The 21,821-nt window shown below is 29.8% G+C and overlaps 7 protein-coding genes and 1 long non-coding RNA gene across 10 annotated transcripts in view; 3 read left to right on the top strand and 5 right to left on the bottom strand.

Annotated features, from left to right (window-relative positions):
* Window positions 1-2,783: 2,783 nt before the first annotated feature.
* On the bottom strand, window positions 2,784-3,415 carry LOC139432202 (uncharacterized). Its single transcript, XM_071200611.1, has 2 exons — window positions 3,319-3,415; window positions 2,784-3,268 (listed from the first exon to the last, which is right to left on the bottom strand). The coding sequence occupies exons 1-2, from the start codon at window positions 3,391-3,393 to the stop codon at window positions 2,831-2,833; spliced, it is 513 nt and encodes a 170-aa protein (XP_071056712.1). The 5' UTR covers window positions 3,394-3,415; the 3' UTR covers window positions 2,784-2,830.
* A 55-nt stretch (window positions 3,416-3,470) lies between these two features.
* LOC111415515 (sporozoite-associated mosquito saliva protein 1-like) lies at window positions 3,471-4,258 on the bottom strand. The gene is made up of 4 exons (XM_023047241.2): window positions 4,161-4,258; window positions 3,955-4,107; window positions 3,764-3,901; window positions 3,471-3,711 (listed from the first exon to the last, which is right to left on the bottom strand). Exons 1-4 carry the CDS (start codon window positions 4,233-4,235, stop codon window positions 3,547-3,549), a joined length of 531 nt encoding a protein of 176 aa, XP_022903009.2. The 5' UTR covers window positions 4,236-4,258; the 3' UTR covers window positions 3,471-3,546.
* A 4,414-nt stretch (window positions 4,259-8,672) lies between these two features.
* LOC111415517 (uncharacterized) lies at window positions 8,673-10,112 on the bottom strand. Its single transcript, XM_023047243.2, has 4 exons — window positions 9,694-10,112; window positions 9,428-9,643; window positions 9,165-9,376; window positions 8,673-9,106 (listed from the first exon to the last, which is right to left on the bottom strand). Exons 1-4 carry the CDS (start codon window positions 9,841-9,843, stop codon window positions 9,013-9,015), a joined length of 672 nt encoding a protein of 223 aa, XP_022903011.1. The 5' UTR covers window positions 9,844-10,112; the 3' UTR covers window positions 8,673-9,012.
* Window positions 10,113-10,285: 173 nt separating this feature from the next.
* Window positions 10,286-11,224, top strand: LOC111415511 (splicing factor 3a subunit 2). The gene has a single exon (XM_023047235.2). The coding sequence runs from the start codon at window positions 10,346-10,348 to the stop codon at window positions 11,156-11,158; it is 813 nt and encodes a 270-aa protein (XP_022903003.1). The 5' UTR covers window positions 10,286-10,345; the 3' UTR covers window positions 11,159-11,224.
* A 469-nt stretch (window positions 11,225-11,693) lies between these two features.
* LOC111415510 (ribosomal protein L27A) lies at window positions 11,694-12,821 on the bottom strand. Its single transcript, XM_023047234.2, has 4 exons — window positions 12,747-12,821; window positions 12,471-12,534; window positions 12,027-12,277; window positions 11,694-11,849 (listed from the first exon to the last, which is right to left on the bottom strand). The coding sequence occupies exons 1-4, from the start codon at window positions 12,747-12,749 to the stop codon at window positions 11,721-11,723; spliced, it is 447 nt and encodes a 148-aa protein (XP_022903002.1). The 5' UTR covers window positions 12,750-12,821; the 3' UTR covers window positions 11,694-11,720.
* Window positions 12,822-13,061: 240 nt separating this feature from the next.
* LOC111415526 (uncharacterized) lies at window positions 13,062-15,129 on the top strand. 2 transcript variants are annotated; one of them, XM_023047258.2, is made up of 6 exons: window positions 13,062-13,358; window positions 13,418-13,522; window positions 13,575-13,830; window positions 13,906-14,320; window positions 14,376-14,655; window positions 14,713-15,129. In XM_023047258.2, exons 1-6 carry the CDS (start codon window positions 13,176-13,178, stop codon window positions 15,043-15,045), a joined length of 1,572 nt encoding a protein of 523 aa, XP_022903026.1. In that variant the 5' UTR covers window positions 13,062-13,175; the 3' UTR covers window positions 15,046-15,129. The 2 variants fall into 2 exon arrangements, with proteins under 2 accessions (XP_022903026.1, XP_022903027.2); XM_023047259.2 differs by having other exon boundaries at window positions 14,810-14,936.
* Window positions 15,130-18,577: 3,448 nt separating this feature from the next.
* LOC111415516 (septin 2) lies at window positions 18,578-20,380 on the bottom strand. The gene is made up of 3 exons (XM_023047242.2): window positions 20,235-20,380; window positions 20,006-20,123; window positions 18,578-19,948 (listed from the first exon to the last, which is right to left on the bottom strand). The coding sequence occupies exons 1-3, from the start codon at window positions 20,271-20,273 to the stop codon at window positions 18,828-18,830; spliced, it is 1,278 nt and encodes a 425-aa protein (XP_022903010.1). The 5' UTR covers window positions 20,274-20,380; the 3' UTR covers window positions 18,578-18,827.
* A 253-nt stretch (window positions 20,381-20,633) lies between these two features.
* The window catches only part of LOC139431672 (uncharacterized), a 107,986-nt gene continuing 106,798 nt past the window's right edge, over window positions 20,634-21,821 (top strand). The window contains exons 1-2 of one of the 2 annotated variants that reach the window (XR_011641726.1): window positions 20,634-21,047; window positions 21,236-21,400. This is a non-coding gene — a long non-coding RNA (uncharacterized lncRNA). Of the gene's footprint in view, window positions 21,048-21,145; window positions 21,401-21,821 lie in introns of those variants that run through there. The other variant, XR_011641725.1, reaches the window with a different exon arrangement.

Here is a 21,821-nt window from a genome sequence, read left to right as displayed (position 1 = left end):
TTTGAAGTTTTGATAAAATTTTCGATGTTGCAATTTTCATCGATAACTTTCAAAATTCGCTATAAAATTAATTTCTTGGAGGATCCTTGTTCAAATATCACCAATTATTAATTAAAGCATCCTCTTTTTAATGCAAAAAGCCGTTTTGAAAAATCACTTTCAGTTCTTGAGAAATAAATTTTTGAAATGATCGACAATTTTTTCGAATTTTGCAATTTTTGCCGATTAAGTTTAAAAAATTCGTATAAAATCCATTTCTTGGAATATGAGTTTGAAAATTTCCCAAAGTGTTAATAAAAGTATCCTCTTTCTATTGAACCAACCCATTTTGAAAAATAACTTTTAGTTTTTGAGAAAACAATATTTGAAGTTTTGATAAAATTTTCGTTGTTGCAATTTTCATCGATAACTTTCAAAATTCGCTATAAAATTCATTTCTTAAAGGATTCTTGTGGAAATGTTACAAATTATTAATCAAAGTATCCTCTTTTTAATGCAACAAGCTGTTTTGAAAAATCACTTTTAGTTCTTGAGAAAAAAATTTTTGAAATGATCGACAATTTTTTCGAATTTTGCAATTTTCGCCAATTAAGTTTTAAAAATTCGTATAAAATCTATTTCTTGGAATATGATTTTGAAAATATCCCAAAGTGTTAATAAGAGTGTCCTCTTTCCAACGAATCAACACGATTTGAAAAATAACTTTTAGTTTTTGTGAAAATAATATTTGAAGTTTTGATAAAATTTTCGATGTTCCAATTCTCATCGATAAGTTTCAAAATTCCCTATAAAATTCATTTCTTGAAGGATCCTTGTGGAAATATCACCACTTATTAATTAAAGTATCCTCTTTTTAATGCAACAAGCCGTTTTGAAAAATCACTTTTAGTTCTTGAGAAATAAATTTTTAAAATGATCGACAATTTTTTCGAATTTTGCAATTATCACCGATTAAGTTTTAAAAATTCGTATAAAATCCACTTCTTGGAATATGAGTATGAAAATTTCCCAAAGTGTTAAAAAAAGTGTCCTATTTGAAATGAATCAACACGATTTGAAAAATAACTTTTAGTTTTTGAGAAAACAATATTTGAAGTTTTGATAAAATTTTCGATGTTGCAATTTTCATCGATAACTTTCAAAATTCGCTATAAAATATATTTCTTAAAGGATTCTTGTGGAAATGTTACCAATTATTAATCAAAGTATCCTCTTTTAAATGCAAAAAATTGTTTTGAAAAATCACTTTTAGTTCTTGAGAAAAAAATTTTTGAAATGATCGACAATTTTTTCGAATTTCGCAATTATCGCCGATAAGTTTTAAAAATTCGTACAAAATCCATTTCTTGGAATATGAGTTTGAAAATATCCCAAAGTGTTAATAAGAGTGTCCCCTTTCCAATGAATCAACACGATATGAAAAATAACTTTTAGTTTTTGAGAAAACAATATTTGAAGTTTTGATAAAATTTTCGATGTTGCAATTTTCATCGATAACTTTCAAAATTCGCTATAAAAGTAATTTCTTGAAGGATCCTTGCTCAAATATCACCAATTATTAATTAAAGCATCCTCTTTTTAATGCAAAAAGCCGTTTTGAAAAATCACTTTTAGTTCTTGAGAAATAAATTTTTGAAATGATCGACAATTTTTTCGAATTTTGCAATTTTCGCCGATTAAGCTTTAAAAATTCGTATAAAATCCATTTCTTGGAATCTGAGTTTGAAAACTTCCCAAAGTGTTAATAAGAGTGTCCTCTTTCCAATGAATTAACACGATTTGAAAAATAATTTTTGGTTTTTGAGAAAACAATATTTGAAATTTTGATAAAATTTTCGATGTTGCAATTATCAGCATAAAAGAAGTTCATTTTGTATTTTGGATCCAAATAAGTTGACATATCTTATCAGCTTTCTTATTAATTTCATTTTTATTCAAATATCGCAATAATGTGACAATATATCCCGAATATCCGGTATCCGGCTTTTCACAATATCACTATCCGTTCCATCACTAGTTTAGACAATGTGATTCCAGGTTTTGATGGAATTATTTGATTAATTCGCAATGATTTTTAATTGTATCCTTGTCACATAAATAAATAAAACCACTCCAATAAAAAAAAGTAGTAAGAAAAGAATTTTAAAATGTTTATTGAATTATTTTTCAAGCAATTACTTCTTATCTGTGGAATGTGTCAACAAAATTCTAAGCTGTTATCAACTTTCTATTATTACTAATTGTAAGACAAATTATATATAATTTAAAAATCTTTATTAACTTTTGTACCAAATTTATTGTATCGATTATATTATAATGAAAATTGTATCGATTCTCTTTTCTGACTAGTATAAGGTGTATATTTTTTTGTACTGCTTTGAATACTGCAAAGTAACATTCTTGGTCCTTGTAAATAAACCTTAAAGTTGAGGCATCTCCTGGAAGCTGGAGTGATCTATCAGATCTTTCATGGTGTCACCTTCAAAACGCGTTCGATTCCAGTATAAGAAAAGTCTTATTAAAGCAAAGTCATCTTAGGATACAGTTTCCTACAAGTTAAGTACCTCCCAGAACATTTTGCAAAAGTCATCTTTAGTCTTGACATCCTGTCCAAAGTGTAGTTGGAATTCATCTGGAGCAAAAATGTTCTGGTGTTTTTAACATTTTTGAAACAACTGATATTCAGTTCTAGAAATCCAATTTTAAGATAAAACCATAATTTTGGAATCCTTCATCTTTCTAATATTCACGAAACAGCTCTATATAAACAATCAAGGGAAAATTCTTTTCTTTTTATGTCAACAATCTTTATTATTTAACTTTTATAATTTCAATTTAAAATTACATCAAATTCCATACAACTTTTTCCAGTATCGTGATTTCCTTCTAATCTCATTTTGGTATGTCCAGCGACAAAATCCAAAAATGGTGAAAACATAAAGATGTTGTACGTGTTCGTTGGATCCCCACAGATTTTTTTGGCAGGAATCGGACAATCCGTTGGAAGTTCAAAAGAACCAAAAATGTTTGATACAAAAGTAAGCGATTTTAAGAAATCGCAAAAATCTACGTTTCCGGTTACGTTCGAAAATGGTTTTCGATCAAAGTTAAAATGAATATCCGCGGTGTTATAAGGTTTGAATTCAATGCAACCTTTCATATAAACGTTACAATCTTCGTCTAAACCGATTGTAAAATCGTTAGTGGTTTGAACCAAACCATTTTGATCGCAAGATTTTATTGCGTTTACTGTTAATGTATGACCACCCTAGAAAAATTTATTTTTAATAATGCAAATTATTTTTGATAAAAACTTACACAAGCAGACGAGGTTTTTAATAAAGAATAAAATAAGAATATTGAAATTAAATGTTGCTTAATGTTGAGTGTCATTGTAATAAAAGACACGTAATACGATTCAAAATAAATTTGTATAGGTGGATTTTTATTGCTTTGTTAATTGATTGAAAGAAATTAACTTACAATGTTAATAAAATTTTATTGCCGTTAAAACAAATTTTAAATATTTAGATTAATTGAACGAAATTAATTCTTTTTACTTGAAAATACGGCCTCAACTTCAATACAGCTAACATCCCCGTTACCGTATTCACCTTCAACCTTAATTTTGATGTCACCAACCACCAATCCAAGGAACATTTTTAAAAGCCACACATTGAATTTCTTTTCGCCTTTAAAGCATTTCTCGGACTAAAAATAATTATTTTATGGTTTTGATATGATTTAATTAAGTAAGAATTACCGCTTTAACTGGGCATTTATTGGGAAGTCCTAACATACCCAACCAACCGGTGATAACGGATGGTTTTTCGGCTAATTTGCAAACGTCGATTTCTCCACTTACGTTTCTTATTGGTTCTTTATCAAGTGCAAATTTCAACTGTAAAAATAAATGTTAATAAACTCAAATGTTAAAATGAATCAAGTTCTTACGAGGAATTGGTCGAAATCTTTTGCGATTGTGTAACAACCTTTCGGAATAACGTTGCATTTCTTATCGAATTCGATGGTAAAGTCGTTGGATACGCGAAGAATTCCATTATCAACGCAATTCTTTATCGATTTTACTTCCAAAGAATATCCACCCTAAATTTTTTTTTAATACTTAATCTTTTTTATTACTAGAATTTTTTACTTACACAACTTAGGGCGGTTTTGATAAAAGCACAAGCAATCACGAAGAAAGCTAAAGAAATGTTATGTTTTGCCGACATTTTTACGACAAAAATTATTTGATTACGTCCGTTTCCTCCAATTTATATACATCTTGTAATCTTAAAGTTATTAACTTTATTAATTACACGTCAAATGGTTGCTGGAGAATGGATTTAGCGTTAAATCAAACTTTTGATTTATTAATGTTATGGGAGGTATCCCTTTAAAGTATGGTAATTCATGTATACCAAATATTAACACAATAAGAAATAAGGAGGACTTTGTTATTGAGTAACAACTTCAAATCTAGGGGATATCATAACTTCCGATTTAAGAGAAACACTTTTTTGTCGATGAGAATAGTTTCTGTATCTTCCACTTATCATACAACAACCCCTCATTCAAATTAATTGTTGAGTACCATCAATGTTGTAGGCCTTCCTGTTCTTAATGAGATCCAGCTTTCTTTGTTAGTTCATTTTCCGTGAATAAGAGAATCTTGTAGATTATGGCTAAATTGTTGGCTTTCTTCTAATCTATCGCATTGTGTCTAATATAGGTTGAAACTGCAACATCAACTCGTTTTATTTAATGTAGCAGCTAAGGTATGTCACAGAACTATCTCGATTAGTGATCAGATTAGTCACTATTACTCTTAGTTTCATGTCCGATTCCAGTATAAGAAAAGTTTTATTAATTTCCACGCAAAATCGTCTTAGAATCAACTTTCCTGCCAGTTAAGTATCAGTTAGTGTTTGAAAGAATATACAAACAATCAAGAGTCTGCAAAAAATTGGGCACGAAACGGTGATAAAAATATATCATACCCCTAAAAATCTTTGTAATTCTTTAACAGTACCTATTTGGTCTTTCCAAAAGCTGTTGTAAATGTAATATATGTCATCTTTATTCGTAATGAGGATATCATCTAAGTACACGAAATTAAAATCAAAACCTCTAGTAACTTCATTAATAAAGTGTTGGAAAGTTTGTGCCACATTTCTGAGTCCAAAAGGAATTCTAGTGAACTCGAAGAGACCGAATTGAGTTAAAAAATATCTTCTTTTCCCACTGGAATCTGATGATATGAACATTTTTGAATCCACATTAAAACGAAATGACATATTATACAGGATGTTTCATAATATATGCGCCTATCAAAATATGGGCCTATCAAATGATCACCGACAATGGCAGCCCAAACATTTACGAAAAATTGTTGCTGATTACTTTCTGCAATTTCATGTGGATTTTCTTCTGCACATATGTGGTTATTGTGAAAATTGAAAATACCATCGTTCGAGAAAGATGCTTCATCGGTAATCAGAACTTCGGCTCCAAACTCAGGATTTGAGCTATTTTGTCTTGCATCCATGTACAAAAAGCCAATATTGACGGAAAATCTCTTGGCAATAAGGTTTGTACTCTTTGGATATGGCAGGGATACAAAAGTTGCCTTTTCAAAATTCTCCCGACCGTCGAGTGAGATAGGTTTAAGTTTTGAGCAATTTTTCTGATACTTGTGGTCGGATTTTCATCAATTTCGTTAAGGACAGCCTCTTCTACTTGGGGATTTGCAACTTCCATAGGCCGCCCATTATCAGCAGTATTTTGCAGGTACAAACTAATTGTTATTTTGACAGGAGGTAGCTTTTGTTATAAAATTTAAAGAAGATGAAAATTATGTCAAAATTGACGTGTTAAACCCGCATGATTCTAGTTCTAGGTCTAGTGTTAGTTCTATTTCAGTAAAAATAGACAACAATGTAACGCTTAGTAACAATTAAAACTAGAACTAACTTTAGGCCTAGAACTAGAAAGTTCTAGTTTTAGTATAATAAAAATATACAACATAGTGATATCTAGCAACATCATGTTTGGACTCATTTTAATGTTTTTTTTTAATAAAGAATACATCATAATAGAACACCATGAAGTTGTCCATCTGTTTATTATATGATAACTAACTTCAGATTTAAAATGTCAACCTCAATTTTGACATATTTGTAATCTTCATTAAAAATCCTTTAAAATGAGTACAAACACGACATATTTATCTTCAATATTAATGAAGTTATGGTCAACTTCCGGTTAGAAATGTCAACGTTAATTTTAACATATTTGTAATTTTCGTGAAAAATCCTTTAAAATGAGTACAAACACGACATATATCTATTTATATATACATATTATCTATCTATATTATCTTCAATATTATAAGTAAGATAAGTGCGTCATCTTTGGACTAATTTTAAAGGTTTTTTAATGAAGATGACAAATATGACAAAATTGACGTTGACGTTTCAAACCGGAAGTGATTGTATTTTGATAGTGCTAGTGTAAAACTAAAACTAGAATATTCGTGTTTAGCCGTGCGTCTTCAGACTTTTCTAAGTCCTTGTCTAAGACGCTCGGCTAAACTTAAAACTATCTAGTTCTAGGTCTAGTTGTTATTTAACCCTAAATTCTTATACATTTTAATTAACCTAAAAAAAATTTTTTTTTTGATTTAATCCACTTACCTTGCTTATAATTTCATCAATTTACCCGTTTTGAGTTAAATACAACCTTTAAGGCCCACTTTTACCATTCTCCTGATAAACTAACTAGAGGATAGTTGCCATGGTTACGGCGGTTTTAAGCGCTCTCATTGGCTAAGAACTGGATTTATCTATCGGATAAATTTATCAGGAGGTGGTAAAAGTGGGCCTAAATCCAATTAATTATGTGTTTTTCACTAAAAAACTTAAATTCAACATCAATTTTGACAAGCAACTGCAATATTTGGATCTTAATCACCATGGTAACCGAGTCAAGTTGGATAACCTTAAAATAATAAAATTTTATTCCAATTTTTTTATCAATTCTAATCCAATTTGAATTAATTTTAAAACAATTCGAATTCTTTACGATTATCTCGCATTCATAACAAATTCGTTAATTGTAATTAATTTAAATCGATTCTAATTAAGAGAAATAAATTAAAAATATCTTTTTTTGATTTAATCCACTTACCTAGTTTATATGTAATTCCTTAGATAAACCAATTTTGAGTTAAATACAGCCTTTTAAACCAATTAAATAAGACTTTTTCCTTAAAAAAACTTAAATTCAATTTTGATTTTGACAAGCATCTGCAATATTTGGATCTTAATCACCATGGTAACCGAGTCAAGTTGGATAACCTAAAAATAATAAAATTTTAACCGTTAATATTTCGCTTTATATTTTAATTTTTTTCTATTTTAGATCTGTTTTTTTTAATATTTTTATATTTTTGTGTATTGCTTCTTAAGTGAAATAAACTGTATAAATAAAACCATAGAAATGTTAATTTCCAAATAACTCATTAATCACTGTCTGATCAGCAGGCATTTCTCCCTCTCTCTCCCTCTCACTCACTAAGTAGTTGAGGAAACTCTGCATTCATCATATTTTGTTGTCTTTAGATTGAGTTTAAATGCCACCAGCACTATCTGGCAGCCCAACATCCCAGGTCAGATGTCTGTTTGTGTTGGGTATCCTACAAGATATCTACATACATATTTATGACACTGAGGAGTTGATCACCAGTAGCATTGAGCAGCAAGAGCTTTTTTCTTGTAAAACCTCACGATCGTGCTAACATAGTAGTTTATGTGTTGCGCCTTAAGCGCAGTTAGTTAGAGTAGTTAGAGTATTAACTATCCTGCCCACTAGTTGAATACTGTCGGTTAGCCTGCTTTGTATAATAATCACGAATGATTTTCCTATAACTTTTAATCTTGTATACTATGGCAAAATTGTAGGCTATCTTCTAATCTATGGGATTGTATCCTCAAACAGGTCAAATATAGATTGAAACTCCAACATCAGCTCGTTTGGTGAGTCGGTTAGCAGCTAAGATATATCACGTGATTTCAGAAGTTTGAAATCCAAAGGATTGTCATGTTTTCTTACTGGGATCCGATGATATTCTCGAACTAAATCAATTTTTGAAAAAATCTTACAACCTTGAATATTTAAATTGAAATTTTGACCCCAATCTTCACTTGTGTAATGGAGAGAATTCCTCCTTAGCAATTGCGAATTTTGTAGCATCTACTAGTCAAAATGGCAAATGAGAATTTGTATTAATGTGGATACTTTTTAACAAAATGGGTTCATAAATAAATAAATTATTTTAACATGATAACAATTTGCAAAGTTAAATATTCGAAATGACGTTGATTGTATTTGCAAAAAAAAATGCAAAATTTGGTTCAATTTAGTAATTTTGATTTAATTATAGGTAAGAAATCTATTTATGTCATTTTTGTTATGTAATTTTTTTATGATTTCATGTTAACAAAAAAATAATTGTCCTTACAGTGCAATTTTAAGATAAAATCAATTTTTTTCTATTACCATGCGCAATATATTAATATTAATTTTGATAAACATTTCATATCCGTTCAAATCATGTTCAAACTTAAAAACATAATTTATTTGTTATTATTGCGAGTTAAAAAAATACGTTAGTTTGACTTCATATTTATTTTTCACAGAGATTTTAACAGGATGATTAAAATGTTTAAACAATAACAAATTAAATTTACTTAATATATAGATATTTCCTTTTTTTTATACATTTATACATATACAAAGCTACATTTTGATATATTCTCATTCTAAACAAACTATGTCTAGAATTGCACTAAAATTGTTTTCATTCTAACCACATATTTTTGAATACAATTGACAACAATTTGATAATTCAATTTAAACGCTACTTCTAGTCTATTCTCCTTACAATACCCTGATTAAAAAGTTAGCTTTTTAGTTATAATTAAAATACAATAAATTCTTAAAGACAATTCACAGCTCTGGTAAGATATCAGGTATTAAATAAGAACACAATTCCTCTTCAGAATTTACAAATGTTACTTTACTTGCTGTGTTCTCATCAAGCCTGCAACAAGAAATAAAATAAATAGGATAATATTTTATTCTAAGTAATTAATTTTTACCATCCCTTTATGATAGCCCAACATCCTGAGAATAAAGCAGGAGCATTTATAATCAAACAGACTCCCAATCTTTCAGGGTAATGTTTACTCAACAACCAAATCAAATTTTTTAAAACTTGGTAATCCATACAGTTCAAACCAAAATCTTTTAAATCAAAAACAATGCATAAATTATCTATTACTTCTTCAAAACATTTTTTACAACCTTCTTCCTATCAAACAAAAAATCAAATTTATAAATTAACCAAAAAAATAATCCTCACCAAACAATAAACAATAAATTTTGTTAATTCATCAACATCTCTATCATTAACATTATGATATTTAGCAGGAATATAAATAACAGGACGCCCTTGCATATCCCTGTGTTTAAGAACCCTAGCTTTTTTGGCTTCTAAAAACTTGATGACTAAAGGGTGGTTACAATCCAATTCTTGAATTCCATACTCAATCCTCCACTTATTAGTTTTTAACATAGCCTAAAACACATCAAAATAAAAACACAAACAATTTAAACCCGCAAATTTACCCTAAAAGCTTCATCCGGTGTTTTAAAAGCTCGCAAATATCTCCTCAATGAAAAAACGTTATGATACTGACTCGGATCAGCTTCCGAAATCAATTTCATACGACTTTTCAAATCTTCTAAATCGTTTTCATTAACTTCTTTAGCTTGCATTTTCAGGTACGTTCACAAGAAGATTGATTTGAAGCTTTTTATCTAATCAAATTTTGTACTTGATAATCTATCAAAACCTAAATCACCATATTCTGTACACTGGATCGGTGATTTATTGATTTTATTTTAAAAAATAGGTGCTACTTAATTCAGCGAAGTGTAACTACCACGGAAATCAATTAATATTATCGCGTTAATTAGATAATTCATTGAAAAGTAAGAACGGTTTTAAACTTGATTAATTAAATTGAGGTTAAGTTAAATGTCACCTGCCAAAAATTTCATAATTTAAAAAACTATATAAATAAATTAATAAATTATTTCAAAATTTACATAAAATAAGATTTATTTTATTTTAATTTTATTATCTATTAAATTTAATCATTAATTATCAAAATAAATTAAATCCAAATTCATGAACGTACCCCAAACATCAAATTAAATTAAACTGTCAAAAACACGCATTAAGTAAGGTTAATTTTCTCAAAAAAAATAGTTTAACATGGATTTTCAAAACCGACCCGGTGGTAAAACCGGGGGTGGTGGTGTCGCATCATGGTCTGAAAGTAATAGAGATCGTCGAGAAAGGTTAAGACAATTAGCCTTAGAAACTATAGATCTTCAAAAGGACCCCTATTTTATGAAAAATCATCTTGGATCTTATGAATGTAAGCTGTGTTTAACTCTACATAATAACGAAGGGAGTTATTTGGCCCATACCCAAGGAAAAAAGCATCAAGCAAATTTGGCTAGAAGAGCTGCAAAAGAAGCTAAGGATGCCCCTACTTTGTTAGCACCAGAAAAACCGAGAGTTGAGCCGAAAAAGTTTGTTAAAATTGGAAGACCCGGATATAGAGTTACTAAACAACGTGACCCCGAAACTGGCCAACAAAGTCTTTTATTTCAAATAGATTACCCAGAAATTGCTGATAATATTTATCCAAGACATCGTTTTATGTCTGCTTATGAACAAAAAATTGAGCCCCCAGATAGAAAGTGGCAATATTTACTTTTTGCTGCTGAACCATACGAAACCATTGCTTTTAAAGTACCTAGTAGAGAAGTTGAAAAAACCGATAGCAAGTTTTGGACACATTGGAACAGGGATACAAAACAGTTCTTTTTGCAATTTGCGTTTAAGAATGAAGCTAAAAAACCTGGTGCTATTATAGCAAGAACGAATATTATTGCTGGGGTTCCTGCACCTCCTATGTTACCCGTTCCACCACCTCCAAGACCCCCTATGTTTAATCCTATTCCTCCACCACCTCCTCTTATGGGGGCTGTATTACCAGTTCCACCTCCACCACAATGAAATAAATTGTTTTATTGTAGAGTTAATAATATACTGGAGAAATAAAGAATTTTCTTTTAAAATGAATTGGTTTTTTTGTAATTATAAATAATTAGGGTTATTTTAAAGTCAAATTAAAAATTAGTGCAATTTGGGTTGCCTACTTTTTAATATTTATATGAGTAGAATGAAGTTTTTGATCATTTTTTAAACAAATAATTTGATATGGTGATTGAGTATGTATTAAACAAGCTTAGGAAGTAAGCTTAAAAAGAAATTAGGTAAAACAACGTGACCCTGAAACGGTAATTAAGGTTATTTTAATGCCAAACTAAAAATTAGAGTAATTTGGATTGCCTATCTTCTAATATTTATTGTAAGTAGAATAAATAAAGGTTTTTGATTTTTTTTTTTAAACAAATAATTTGATAAGGCGATTAAGTATGTATTAAACAAGATTAGAAAGAGAAATTTTAACAAGAAACTCAAAAAAATTAAGTAAGAATTAAGGTAGGTTATATTTTATATTTTGAGGTTATGTTAATGTAAAAAAAAATTCTTTTTATAATAACTTTATTACAACTTAAGCTGTTAATATACAAGCTCCACCAACAGCTTTAATTTTATCTTCTGCTGACTTTGAGAAGAATTTGGCCTTAACAATGACAGGCTGATTTGGAATTCTTCCTTTGCCTAATAATTTATAATAACCCTAAAAAAAAAGAAACAAATTAATCTTTTTATAATCAAAAGTAAATTTATAAACAATTTAATTAGTTTAAATCAGAAAAATCACGATCACCAATAAAAAATAAGGAAGTCTGACCGCCCGTGAGCATTTCATCACTTAATTGTTAAATATTTTTAGATAATAATTAAAAAATCTTACAGCTTTGACAATATCAATAACTGGGGCTTTTCCTTCAGCATTGTCTTTGTATTTCAACCTGGTTTGATCACTAACAAGCGTCCAAAGTTTGTCCAAATTGATTGAGGGGCACCATTTAGAATTCTTTCTTAAATGGTAATTTCTCATACCAAGTTTTCCAAAGTAACCAGGATGGTATTTGTCAAAGTTGATCCTATGGTGGTGCATACCACCAGCATTACCACGACCACCAGGATGCTTACGATGTTTACCTTAAAAGAATTAAAAATACAAATTAAATAATAAAATCATTAAAATCGTTATAGGAAGGTTTTTTGGTTCAGTTTTAAAATCAGAAAGGTACACTCCTCAAGAAGGATTCAGTCCGCCCGTACGCTAATTCATCATTTTGAAACATAACCTCAACTAATCATAAATTATCCAATAAAATTGATTTGAACTCACCGATACGTCCATGCCCATGACTGACGTGTCCTCTTAGCTTCCTCGTCTTCTTCCTATGTGTAGACTAAAAGAAAACAAGAAATTTTTTTACATGTGGAAGTAAACATAACCAAAAATTAACAACATTTAGTAAATTAAAAAATATTTGGGTTTTATCCCACCGTTTTAACTCAACATTAATAATTAAACAACGCTGATTTGAATAAAACTAATTTTAAACACCTAACTATTAAGATGACCAAGATAAACGAGGAAAAATGTTTAAGATGCACTCACCATTTTGGAACGAAAAATGAAGGACTCGTGATACGTCACGAACTTTGTAACAAAATTAATAGCAGTGTAGCCAACTTTTAAATCTTAAAATCACTAAATTTATTTTTAATTTAATATTTTTAATTAATTTAAATAGTAGTAAATACAATGTAATATAATAAATATTGTAAGTAGATAAATTAGAAATATAAATATAATTTAATATAAAATAATTTTGAATTTACGCGCGATTTTTCACAAACTCAAAAAATTTTATTTAATTTTTAAATAATTTATTTAAATTGTAATCGTACAAAAAAAATAGTAAGAAAAAGTATTCATTTTTGATTGATGAATGAATCTTTCATTAATCATTTTCGTCATTTTCTCGTATTTTTTGACTTATCACTTTCTTTTAACGATAAATAATATTTTATAAACAATATCAAAATGGAAGATCTTGTTACGAAAGCAATAAGAGCCAGAAGAAGATTTCGAGCTTTGGTAAATATGGTAATTAATAACCTGGAGTGGTTGTGTGATGTTGAAGATCAACAATTAAGTAGAAATGTGCAAAGAAATGTTCAATTACTCACAAAGAGGAAAGATAAGAAGGGATTATTAACGTTAGATGTAAATATTTTGTGGTTTTGGAATATTGAAATGTTTTTATTACGTTTTTTTTGTACTAGCAAAAAGGGATTTTGTGTAAACCAGCTGAAGATCGCACGGAAGATGAAAAATTATTGTTGTATAAAATTATTGGGGGGTTAAAATGTTTTCGAAAATATCCTGAAGTGAGAAAAGTGTTTTTGAGATTCTTTTTTAGTGATTCTTATTTAATTTTAGCACGTAAAGTTGCAATTAGCTTCTGTGACTTATTTTATGTATTATGGTCCAAACAGAGTTATTGTTAAACAAAACCACGATGCTCACGCTTTATATTTTATAATAACTGGTGAAGTAGATGTTTCTGTTACAACAGCAGATCCCGTTACAAAAGAATACGTAACAGCAGTTATAGGATCCATGATTGCGGGAAGTATGTTTGGAGAAGTTTCTCTTTTGCATGATATCCCAAGAACAGCCACAATAACTACAGTTGGTACGCAAATAAAAAATCTAAATATAAAATTTATCGACCAAACCTTAATAAAATCGAATTAAAAAATGATTTCAGCACCATGTGAATTCCTCGTTTTAAAAAAACCCGATTTCGATATCGTATTAAAAGATTCAGTGAAAAAACAATGGGATGAAATACAAAACGCAATGATGCAGTTTACTTATTTTCAAGATTGGGATGAAGTCGCGGTTAGGGAATGTTGTATTTATTCGAAAATAAAACCGTACGTAAGAGATCAAACAATTTTGGGCGATAATGAAGGTGTAAGTACTTCGGCGTACTTCGTTTTAAAAGGAAAATGTCGCTTGGTCGAACATTTGTTGATCAGAACCGTTTATGATTCCGCCGGAAAGAAACGTTACGAAATGTTTAAAGAGCCGGAAGTGATTGAGAAAAAAGAAAGTCCATTGGCGATGATGAGGAAAACGATTTTGGATGAGAAAAAGACTTCGACCACTTCATTACATGAGTAACCAAAAAAATGTTTTATAAAAAATAAAATTTAACATCTAATTTTTGTATAGACACAAAAGTTCAGTTATAAGACAAATGCATCCTGATGATACCAGGAAAAGTAAATCTACTATGAGCAGCTTAGCTGTGAAATCAATAAAATCGTTTAAAATTGGCGAGAATATCAAAAAAGCGAGTGAAATGAGCAAGAAAGAGTCAGTGAGATCGATTGATTCGGCGGTTCCTGAAATGAAGAAAAAGAAGAAAATAAGTAAAGTGGTTGTTGAAGAAATAACGGAACCTGAACCATCCTTTCATCTTCCTAAAGACGTCGAAACACATTTTATGCAGGTAAAAAAATTAATTCCACCCATAATTAGTTTTTTTTTTTTCATAAATTTTTAAAAGGTTTGTATCTTTACTGAAACCGCTTGTTTTGGAATTGGTGAAAATTTTCGCCGAAGACGAGTTGTTGCGATGACTGATCACGTTGAATGCTTATTAGTTCCAAGGTATTGGTTATTACAACATAATATAGGAAATTTATGGACCAGGATTAAATTGTATCTTGAAACGCAAATTCCATCCACGGAGAAAGTGTTTAAAGAATTTATTACACAAAGAAAATGGTTAAAATACCGACATAATATGGTTAAAGAATTATTTGGAAAACCTCCCGTAACCGCTATTTATAATGTTCCTTATTCGATTCGGATAAATGAAGACATTGATTTTGAATAATTTTATTAATAAAATAAATAAATTATTGTTATGTACAAATGATAGGAATAAAATTATTGTTTTGCAACTAACCTATATAATAAAGGTTTGAGAATCATTATTTCATCCCAATTCAATCCTTTTCCTAGTGCAAATTTAGGTATTTCTCCCAGAAATACAGTTGTCATTCTCGTGTTCGTAGACTTCCCGGAAAAGTGTCTCGCCTTTATAGCTAGCATGGGTGTCATATCCCACTTGAAGGAATGAACAACTATTAATAGCTAAAAGACTTGCAGAAAACTTGTGATAATGTTTATAAAACATTTAGAGTAGGTACTAAAAGCAGACAAATCATGGCAATATTATAATTAAGTATACAATCCCAAACAAATCCTTGGGTTGGGTTGAAAAAATGTGGAGTTATAACTCGTGTAGCTGGCAGCATTCCTAAGCATCTAGCTGAAGCGAATCAAATCACCCATTGAGATTGATTTGTATGATTTTTGTATGAAGAATGTTATTACAAAAGAAATAAGAAGCAATGCTTCAGGTGGCTTAAACATTAAAATGATGAATTATTGTTACCCACATGTAATTCCTCAAATAAAAGGTATTGTCAATTCCTACTTATTAAACTGTCAATTTCTGAAATGTTTGGAAAAAGTCAAAGGTGATTCCTATGCTGACCGATCAGCATCTTACCGGTGTTGCACTATTTTGCTTGCTTGATTATTCTAAAGCATTTGATAGATGGAGTCACAAGGGTAGCCAGGAGACAAGGGCAGAAGAATACTGGTGGCGAAAACAGCTTACTATTCAATAACATAAAGTTACAAGAAGCTAATGTTTTTAGAGTACATTAAGATCCAGAGATTGAGGGAGGCCAGGGACCGTTAACTGTCTAAAGAGTCATTGAAGAGAGAGAATAGGAAAGTTTAAAGTGTAACACATTCAATAAAACAGTATTTTTATGGTTTAAAAGTGTGTCTAACTTCATGCCTTTATAGCCTAAAACCTTTAATGAATGGTAAGTAAAATGTTCATGTGTAATGCATTACTAGCATTACAAAGCTAGCATTAAAACGATTTCATTACGTTGCCACATTGGTACTTTTACAAATAGTAAGATTTTTTTAATAATAATGCGTTAACATTTTTTGACAACATGCAAATGTCAATTTTGACGTATCACTTGATGGAACACAAAATTGTAACTTATATTTCGCAACGTTGGTAGGTTTCGTGAAATCGGACACTTATTTTGCCACTGGCAGTATACCTTTGATTATATTTAATATGGATTGAGCCAACGAGAGAGATAGCTTGCGCAAGGTGATCGAACCGAGATAGACATAGAAGCGTACTGCCATATAATGGGTGTACTGATAGAAGTGAGATAGATATAGAAGCGTACTGACATATAATATATCTATCTTTGTTACACTTTCACATTATCGCTTTCCATCTGCGTCTATTCACCTTGAGCAACATTTTTGTTATAATCAAAGCAGTATACATATTTTAATCTTAAGTTCTTTGTATTTATGCATTCAATAAAGATTATTATCAAAAAAAAAGAACCTTTAATCACAAAAACTTCATGAGTCTTCATCTTTGGACATGGATGTATGTATATGTTTCAGGTGCGAGATTATTCAGGGATATCCCACAGGATCAGAATATATCTCATCTATTCTTTTATGGGGGTAGAAAATATTCAGCTATCAGTTGATGTTGGAGAAGCTTTATGGAATACATGGGATGGTATCATAAAATATGTTACAACTACAATAGTTCTACGCATTGTTACTGGACTTTTCAGTTTTATTGGTAGTCTTTTAGTAGTGTTAGTTCTACATAGTAATAGTGCTAGTGTAAAACTAGAACTAATACTAGACCTAGAAACATTCGGTGAAATTATTTTTTGAATCTTTTCTTTTTTTATTTATTGTTGCATTTTAGATCTTCTATTTTTTAAAAGTTTCAATTCATTCGCAAAATATTGCTATTAACAATATCAATAATTATCTATTAATCATTCGGGTTTAGCCGTCTTTAGAGACGTGTGGCTAAATCCGAGTGTTTCTAGTTCCTAGTGCAATTTTTGTTTAAACCTCACCAATTTTTCAAAGAAAGCAACCCCTTTTTGCCGCATCACTTTGAAAATACTCCTCTGAATTAAAAAATAGAGTAGAGTTTCTCAAAAGCTCCTAAAAATTATATCAAATTCAATCGTTTATATAAAAGGTTGATAATTTGAATCATTTAACCCTTTGTGTCCCGACGGTACTTTAAAGTACAGGTAGTTTTAAACAGTAATTTTAAATCATTTTAAAAAGAAAGCATTGAGCTTTAATTTAAAATAAGTCTCATTCTTTAATTTTAATAAACACGGCTTCCAGAAATTTTCAAATTAGCATCTTTTTTGACACTTTTAGGTTATACAAAAATGTAAGTTTTATTTCAACATTTCTTTTCTCAATATTTTTCCAATCCAACCCAACAATTATTATGCAACATTTTAAAGAGAAAGCTTTAAGCTTTAATTTAGAATAAACTTCATTCCTTAATTTCAATAAACACAGCTTCCAGAAATTTTTAAATTAGCATCTTTTTTGACACTTTTAGGTTATACCAAAATGTAAGTTTAATTTCAACATTTTTTTTCTACACATTTTTATGATCCAACATAACCATTATTATACATCATTTTAAAGAGAAAGCATTGAGCTTTAATTTAGAATAAGTCTCATTTCTTCATTTCAATAAATACGCCATCCATAAATTTTTAAATTAGCATCTTTTTTGACATTTTTAGGTTATACGAAAATGTTAGTTTTAACTCAATATTCAACCCAACGATTATTATACATCGATTTAAACAGAAAACTTTAAGCTTCATTTTAAAATAAGTTTCATTTCTTAATTTCAATAAACACGGCTTCCAGGAATTTTTTAATTAGCATCTTTTTTGACACTTAGATTGATAAGAGATGCGAAAATGTTAGTTTTTGCTCAATATGTTTTTTCTCAATATTCTATCAGATTTTCGTTGTTCTGTAGCTACAGGTCTGATAAATAAATATTCAAATTTACTGCATCCACGAAAATATCGTAGCGCAAGTTCAAAAGAAAGAAGTTGTAAAAATTGTTCTGCCAAAGGTAGACCTCACTCAAAATGTACTGCATGCAATGTTTATTTATGTTGTAATGAAAGAATCTGTTTTTCTGAATATCATAATGTGATTTAGCTAAAGCAAGTGTTACTTATTTTCTAACGTAATAAAAAATGTATTATTTTTATATTGGCAATAAAAGTTTTCGTTTAATTTATTTTAATGTCTGATGGTACTCTCAAGTACCATTATCCTCCTGAAATGAGCGTATTTTGATAGCGTTTTAATTCTGTCACAAAGTTTCCAAATTTTTGACTTTTTGGGGCACAAAGGGTTAATCAAATTTGGAAAATTTTACAAGGATTTTATGTTATTGTAGGATCAGGATATAAAAATTTAATTCAAAATATATAATACATAGATATTAAATAAAATAATAGCTTTACACTTATACTTTATTATCAAGATTCATTTTTTTTTATAATATTCCTAATATTGTACGTTTTTATAAAGTTTATGAAATACACTAATATTAATAGCAATATTTTGCGAATGAATTGAAACTCTTAAAAAATAGAAGATCTAAAATGCAACAATAAATAAAAAAAGAAAATATCCAAAAAATGATTTCACTTTAAATCCAATATTTTCCAATCAACTTTGGTATCATATTTTGAATTAATTTTTTTATTTCTTCTTGCTTTTCCCTAAAGTAAGTGTATGATGAGAAGACCCCATTTGAGCATATTGTTGCTTCCTTCGTTGAAACTCAATAATTTCATCTTCCATTTTCTTCCTAGAATCTTCTAGTTTTTTCTTTTCCTCCGTGTGATCCTTTTTTAATTTATCGAATTTTGCGTGAAGTTCTTTTTCCGCTTCCTTTAACTCCGCCTCTTTTTCTTTGACGCGTACAACAAACATTTGTCTCATCTCATCTTCTTTTTGTTGCAATTCTTGCAGATGATTCGAGCGTTTTGTTTCAAATGTTTGCTGGAAGCTAATGGGTTTATTGTCTGCATCAACATCACTAAATCCCATTTGCTCCAAACGTCTTTTTCTAAATAATTCGTAATGAGTGCAATGGGTTTTTTCGCGCATATCTTCCATGTTAGTGCGAATTAACATTTCGCGTAATTTTACGAAATCACAGTGACTTTCGTTTTCGACTTGAACTGTACCCCAAGGATATTGTCTGGCTCTTGCCATTTTATTACCCACCCTCACAAAATCAGTGCTACCAACTACAGCAAATGGGATGTGAGTGTTCATCCCGGTGTTTATTTCTGAAACGGATTCGTCATCAACAGGGAACTCATAAATTTGAACACCATTGGTTTGAAGTTCAGTAATAATTTTTGATTTAAATTTTTGTAATTCATTCTTTGAGATCGTATCAGCTTTGGCGATAATCGGAATTATGTTAACTTTTTGGTCAAGCATTTTCATACAAACCAAATCGATTGATTTTAAACCATGCCCAGTGGGGCAAATAAAATATAAGCAAGCATGAATGCGAGAATCATGATAAGTTGATAACGAGCGCTTTATTTTTAGCTCTTCTTGTAAATAATTCTCAAATTGAGCATCAATATAATCCACAATAGCTTTAAAGCTATCTTCTTTGTTAATTTGATCCCCATAACCAACAGTATCAACAATGGTTAGCTTTAATCTAACATTACTTTCTTGAAGTTCATAAGTGTGAGCTTTTAGTTTAACCGTTGGTAAAGAATGTGGACTTGGAGATGCTTCAAAATTTGTGTTAAACAAAGAATCCATTAAAGTGGATTTCCCTAAACCAGTTTCACCTAAAATATAATTAAAAAATATTATTTTTTTCATAACAAAGTTAAGATTAGATATACCAATACACATGATGTTAAAATTAAACCCATTTTGAACACTTTTTGAGACTAATTGATCTGGAAGACTATCGAAACCAACATGCCCCGACAATTTTAACTGGCGAGGATCGTTTTCCACCTAAAAAAGAAAAAATAATTAAACAACAATAAACAAACAGTGACAACGCCCTGGGCTAAATCGGAATATTCCATCAAAATTATCACTTAAACGAGGTTAAAACAAACTTACCGGCGTCGAATCTGATTTTTCCACTTCACCAACAGCCATTTTCGCTAATTTTCTTTAAAGGAAAACGAAATTTGGAGCCGAAGTGATAAAAACACTTCGTGTATTCACGAATTTACTAGTTAACTGACTAATGCTTGACGCATTGTGAGCACGTAAAAACAAAGAGAGATAAATCGATGTAATAATGTGATAAAGAAGGATGGAGCGAGTGGTGGGGTGATTTTGCTATGGAACGTGAGAGGTCGCTGTGCTACAAATCCAATTTCCTAATATGTAAAAGTAGGAATTTAACCTGGAGAGTGTATTTCCAGGTTTTTATCTTATCGCAAACGTTTTAAACGGTAATCCTTATCTAAATGAAACATTCGTTTAGAAAATGAGTAATAACCACTTAAGGACCGAATTTTTTTTTAGATTTTTGTTCCAAAATGCCTAAATTTTTGTCATATCTTTGTTGTCTCTTGATACATAGCAAGGTCCACTATATAAGGTTATCCAACTCCAAGAAGTCTGTTGTTATGAACGTTACCCCCGTAAAAGCCTTGCTGTGACGTCATTGGAAGAATTCACATTTCTATGCTTTTATTTATACAGTGTTATTAAAATATAACACGAAATATTAACGGTTATAATTTTATTATTGTTAGGTTATCCAACTTGACTCGGTTACCATGGTGATTAAGATCCAAATATTGCAGGTGCTTGTCAAGATCAAAATTGAATTTAAGTTTTTTTAAGGAAAAGGTCTTATTTAATTGGTTTAAAAGGCTGTATTTAACTCAAAATTGGTTTATCTAGGGAGTTATAAACAAGGTAAGTGGATTAAATCAAAAAAAGATATTTTTAATTTATTTGTCTTAATTAGAATCGATTTAAATTAATTACAATTAATGAATTTGTTAGGAATGCGAGATAATCGTAAAGAATTCGAATTGTTTTAAAATTAATAAAAATTAGGTTAGAATTGATAAAAAATCGAAATCAAATTTTATTATTTTAAGGTTATCCAACTTGACTCGGTTACCATGGTGATTAAGATCCAAATATTGCAGGTGCTTGTCAAAATTGGCGTTGAATTTAAGTTTTTTAATGAAAAACACATAATTAATTGGATTTAAAGGTTGTATTTAATTCAAAATGGGTAAATGGACGAAATTATAAGCAAGGTAAGTGGATTAAATCAAAAAAAAAGTATTTATAGATTAACTAGAACTGACACTAGACCTAGAACTAAAAAGTTTTAGGTTTAGCCGGGCGTCTCAGACAAGAACTTAGAAAAGTCTGAAGACGCGCTGGTAAACCCGAATATTTCTAGTTCTAGGTCTAGTGTTAGTTCTAGTTTTACACTAGCACTATCACTAGAATTAACACAAGACCTAGAACTAGAATCATTCGGGTTTAGCCGTCTTGAGAGACGTGCGGCTAAACCCGAATGCTTCTAGTTCTCTCTTTTCTTTCTTCAAAACAAGGCACTAAGGGTGCTATGCAACGTTAAATCTAATCAAAGTTGTAAACAACATTTTAAATATACTTACCCTATATTCAGTATACAGTGTGTTAATTATTTATCGTACCCGACGTCATCAT

The sequence above is a fragment of the Onthophagus taurus genome, chromosome 11, assembly GCF_036711975.1.
Source record: "Onthophagus taurus isolate NC chromosome 11, IU_Otau_3.0, whole genome shotgun sequence".
NCBI classification, from domain to species: Eukaryota; Metazoa; Arthropoda; class Insecta; order Coleoptera; family Scarabaeidae; genus Onthophagus; species Onthophagus taurus.
This window is presented reverse-complemented; position numbering and strand designations above follow the sequence as displayed.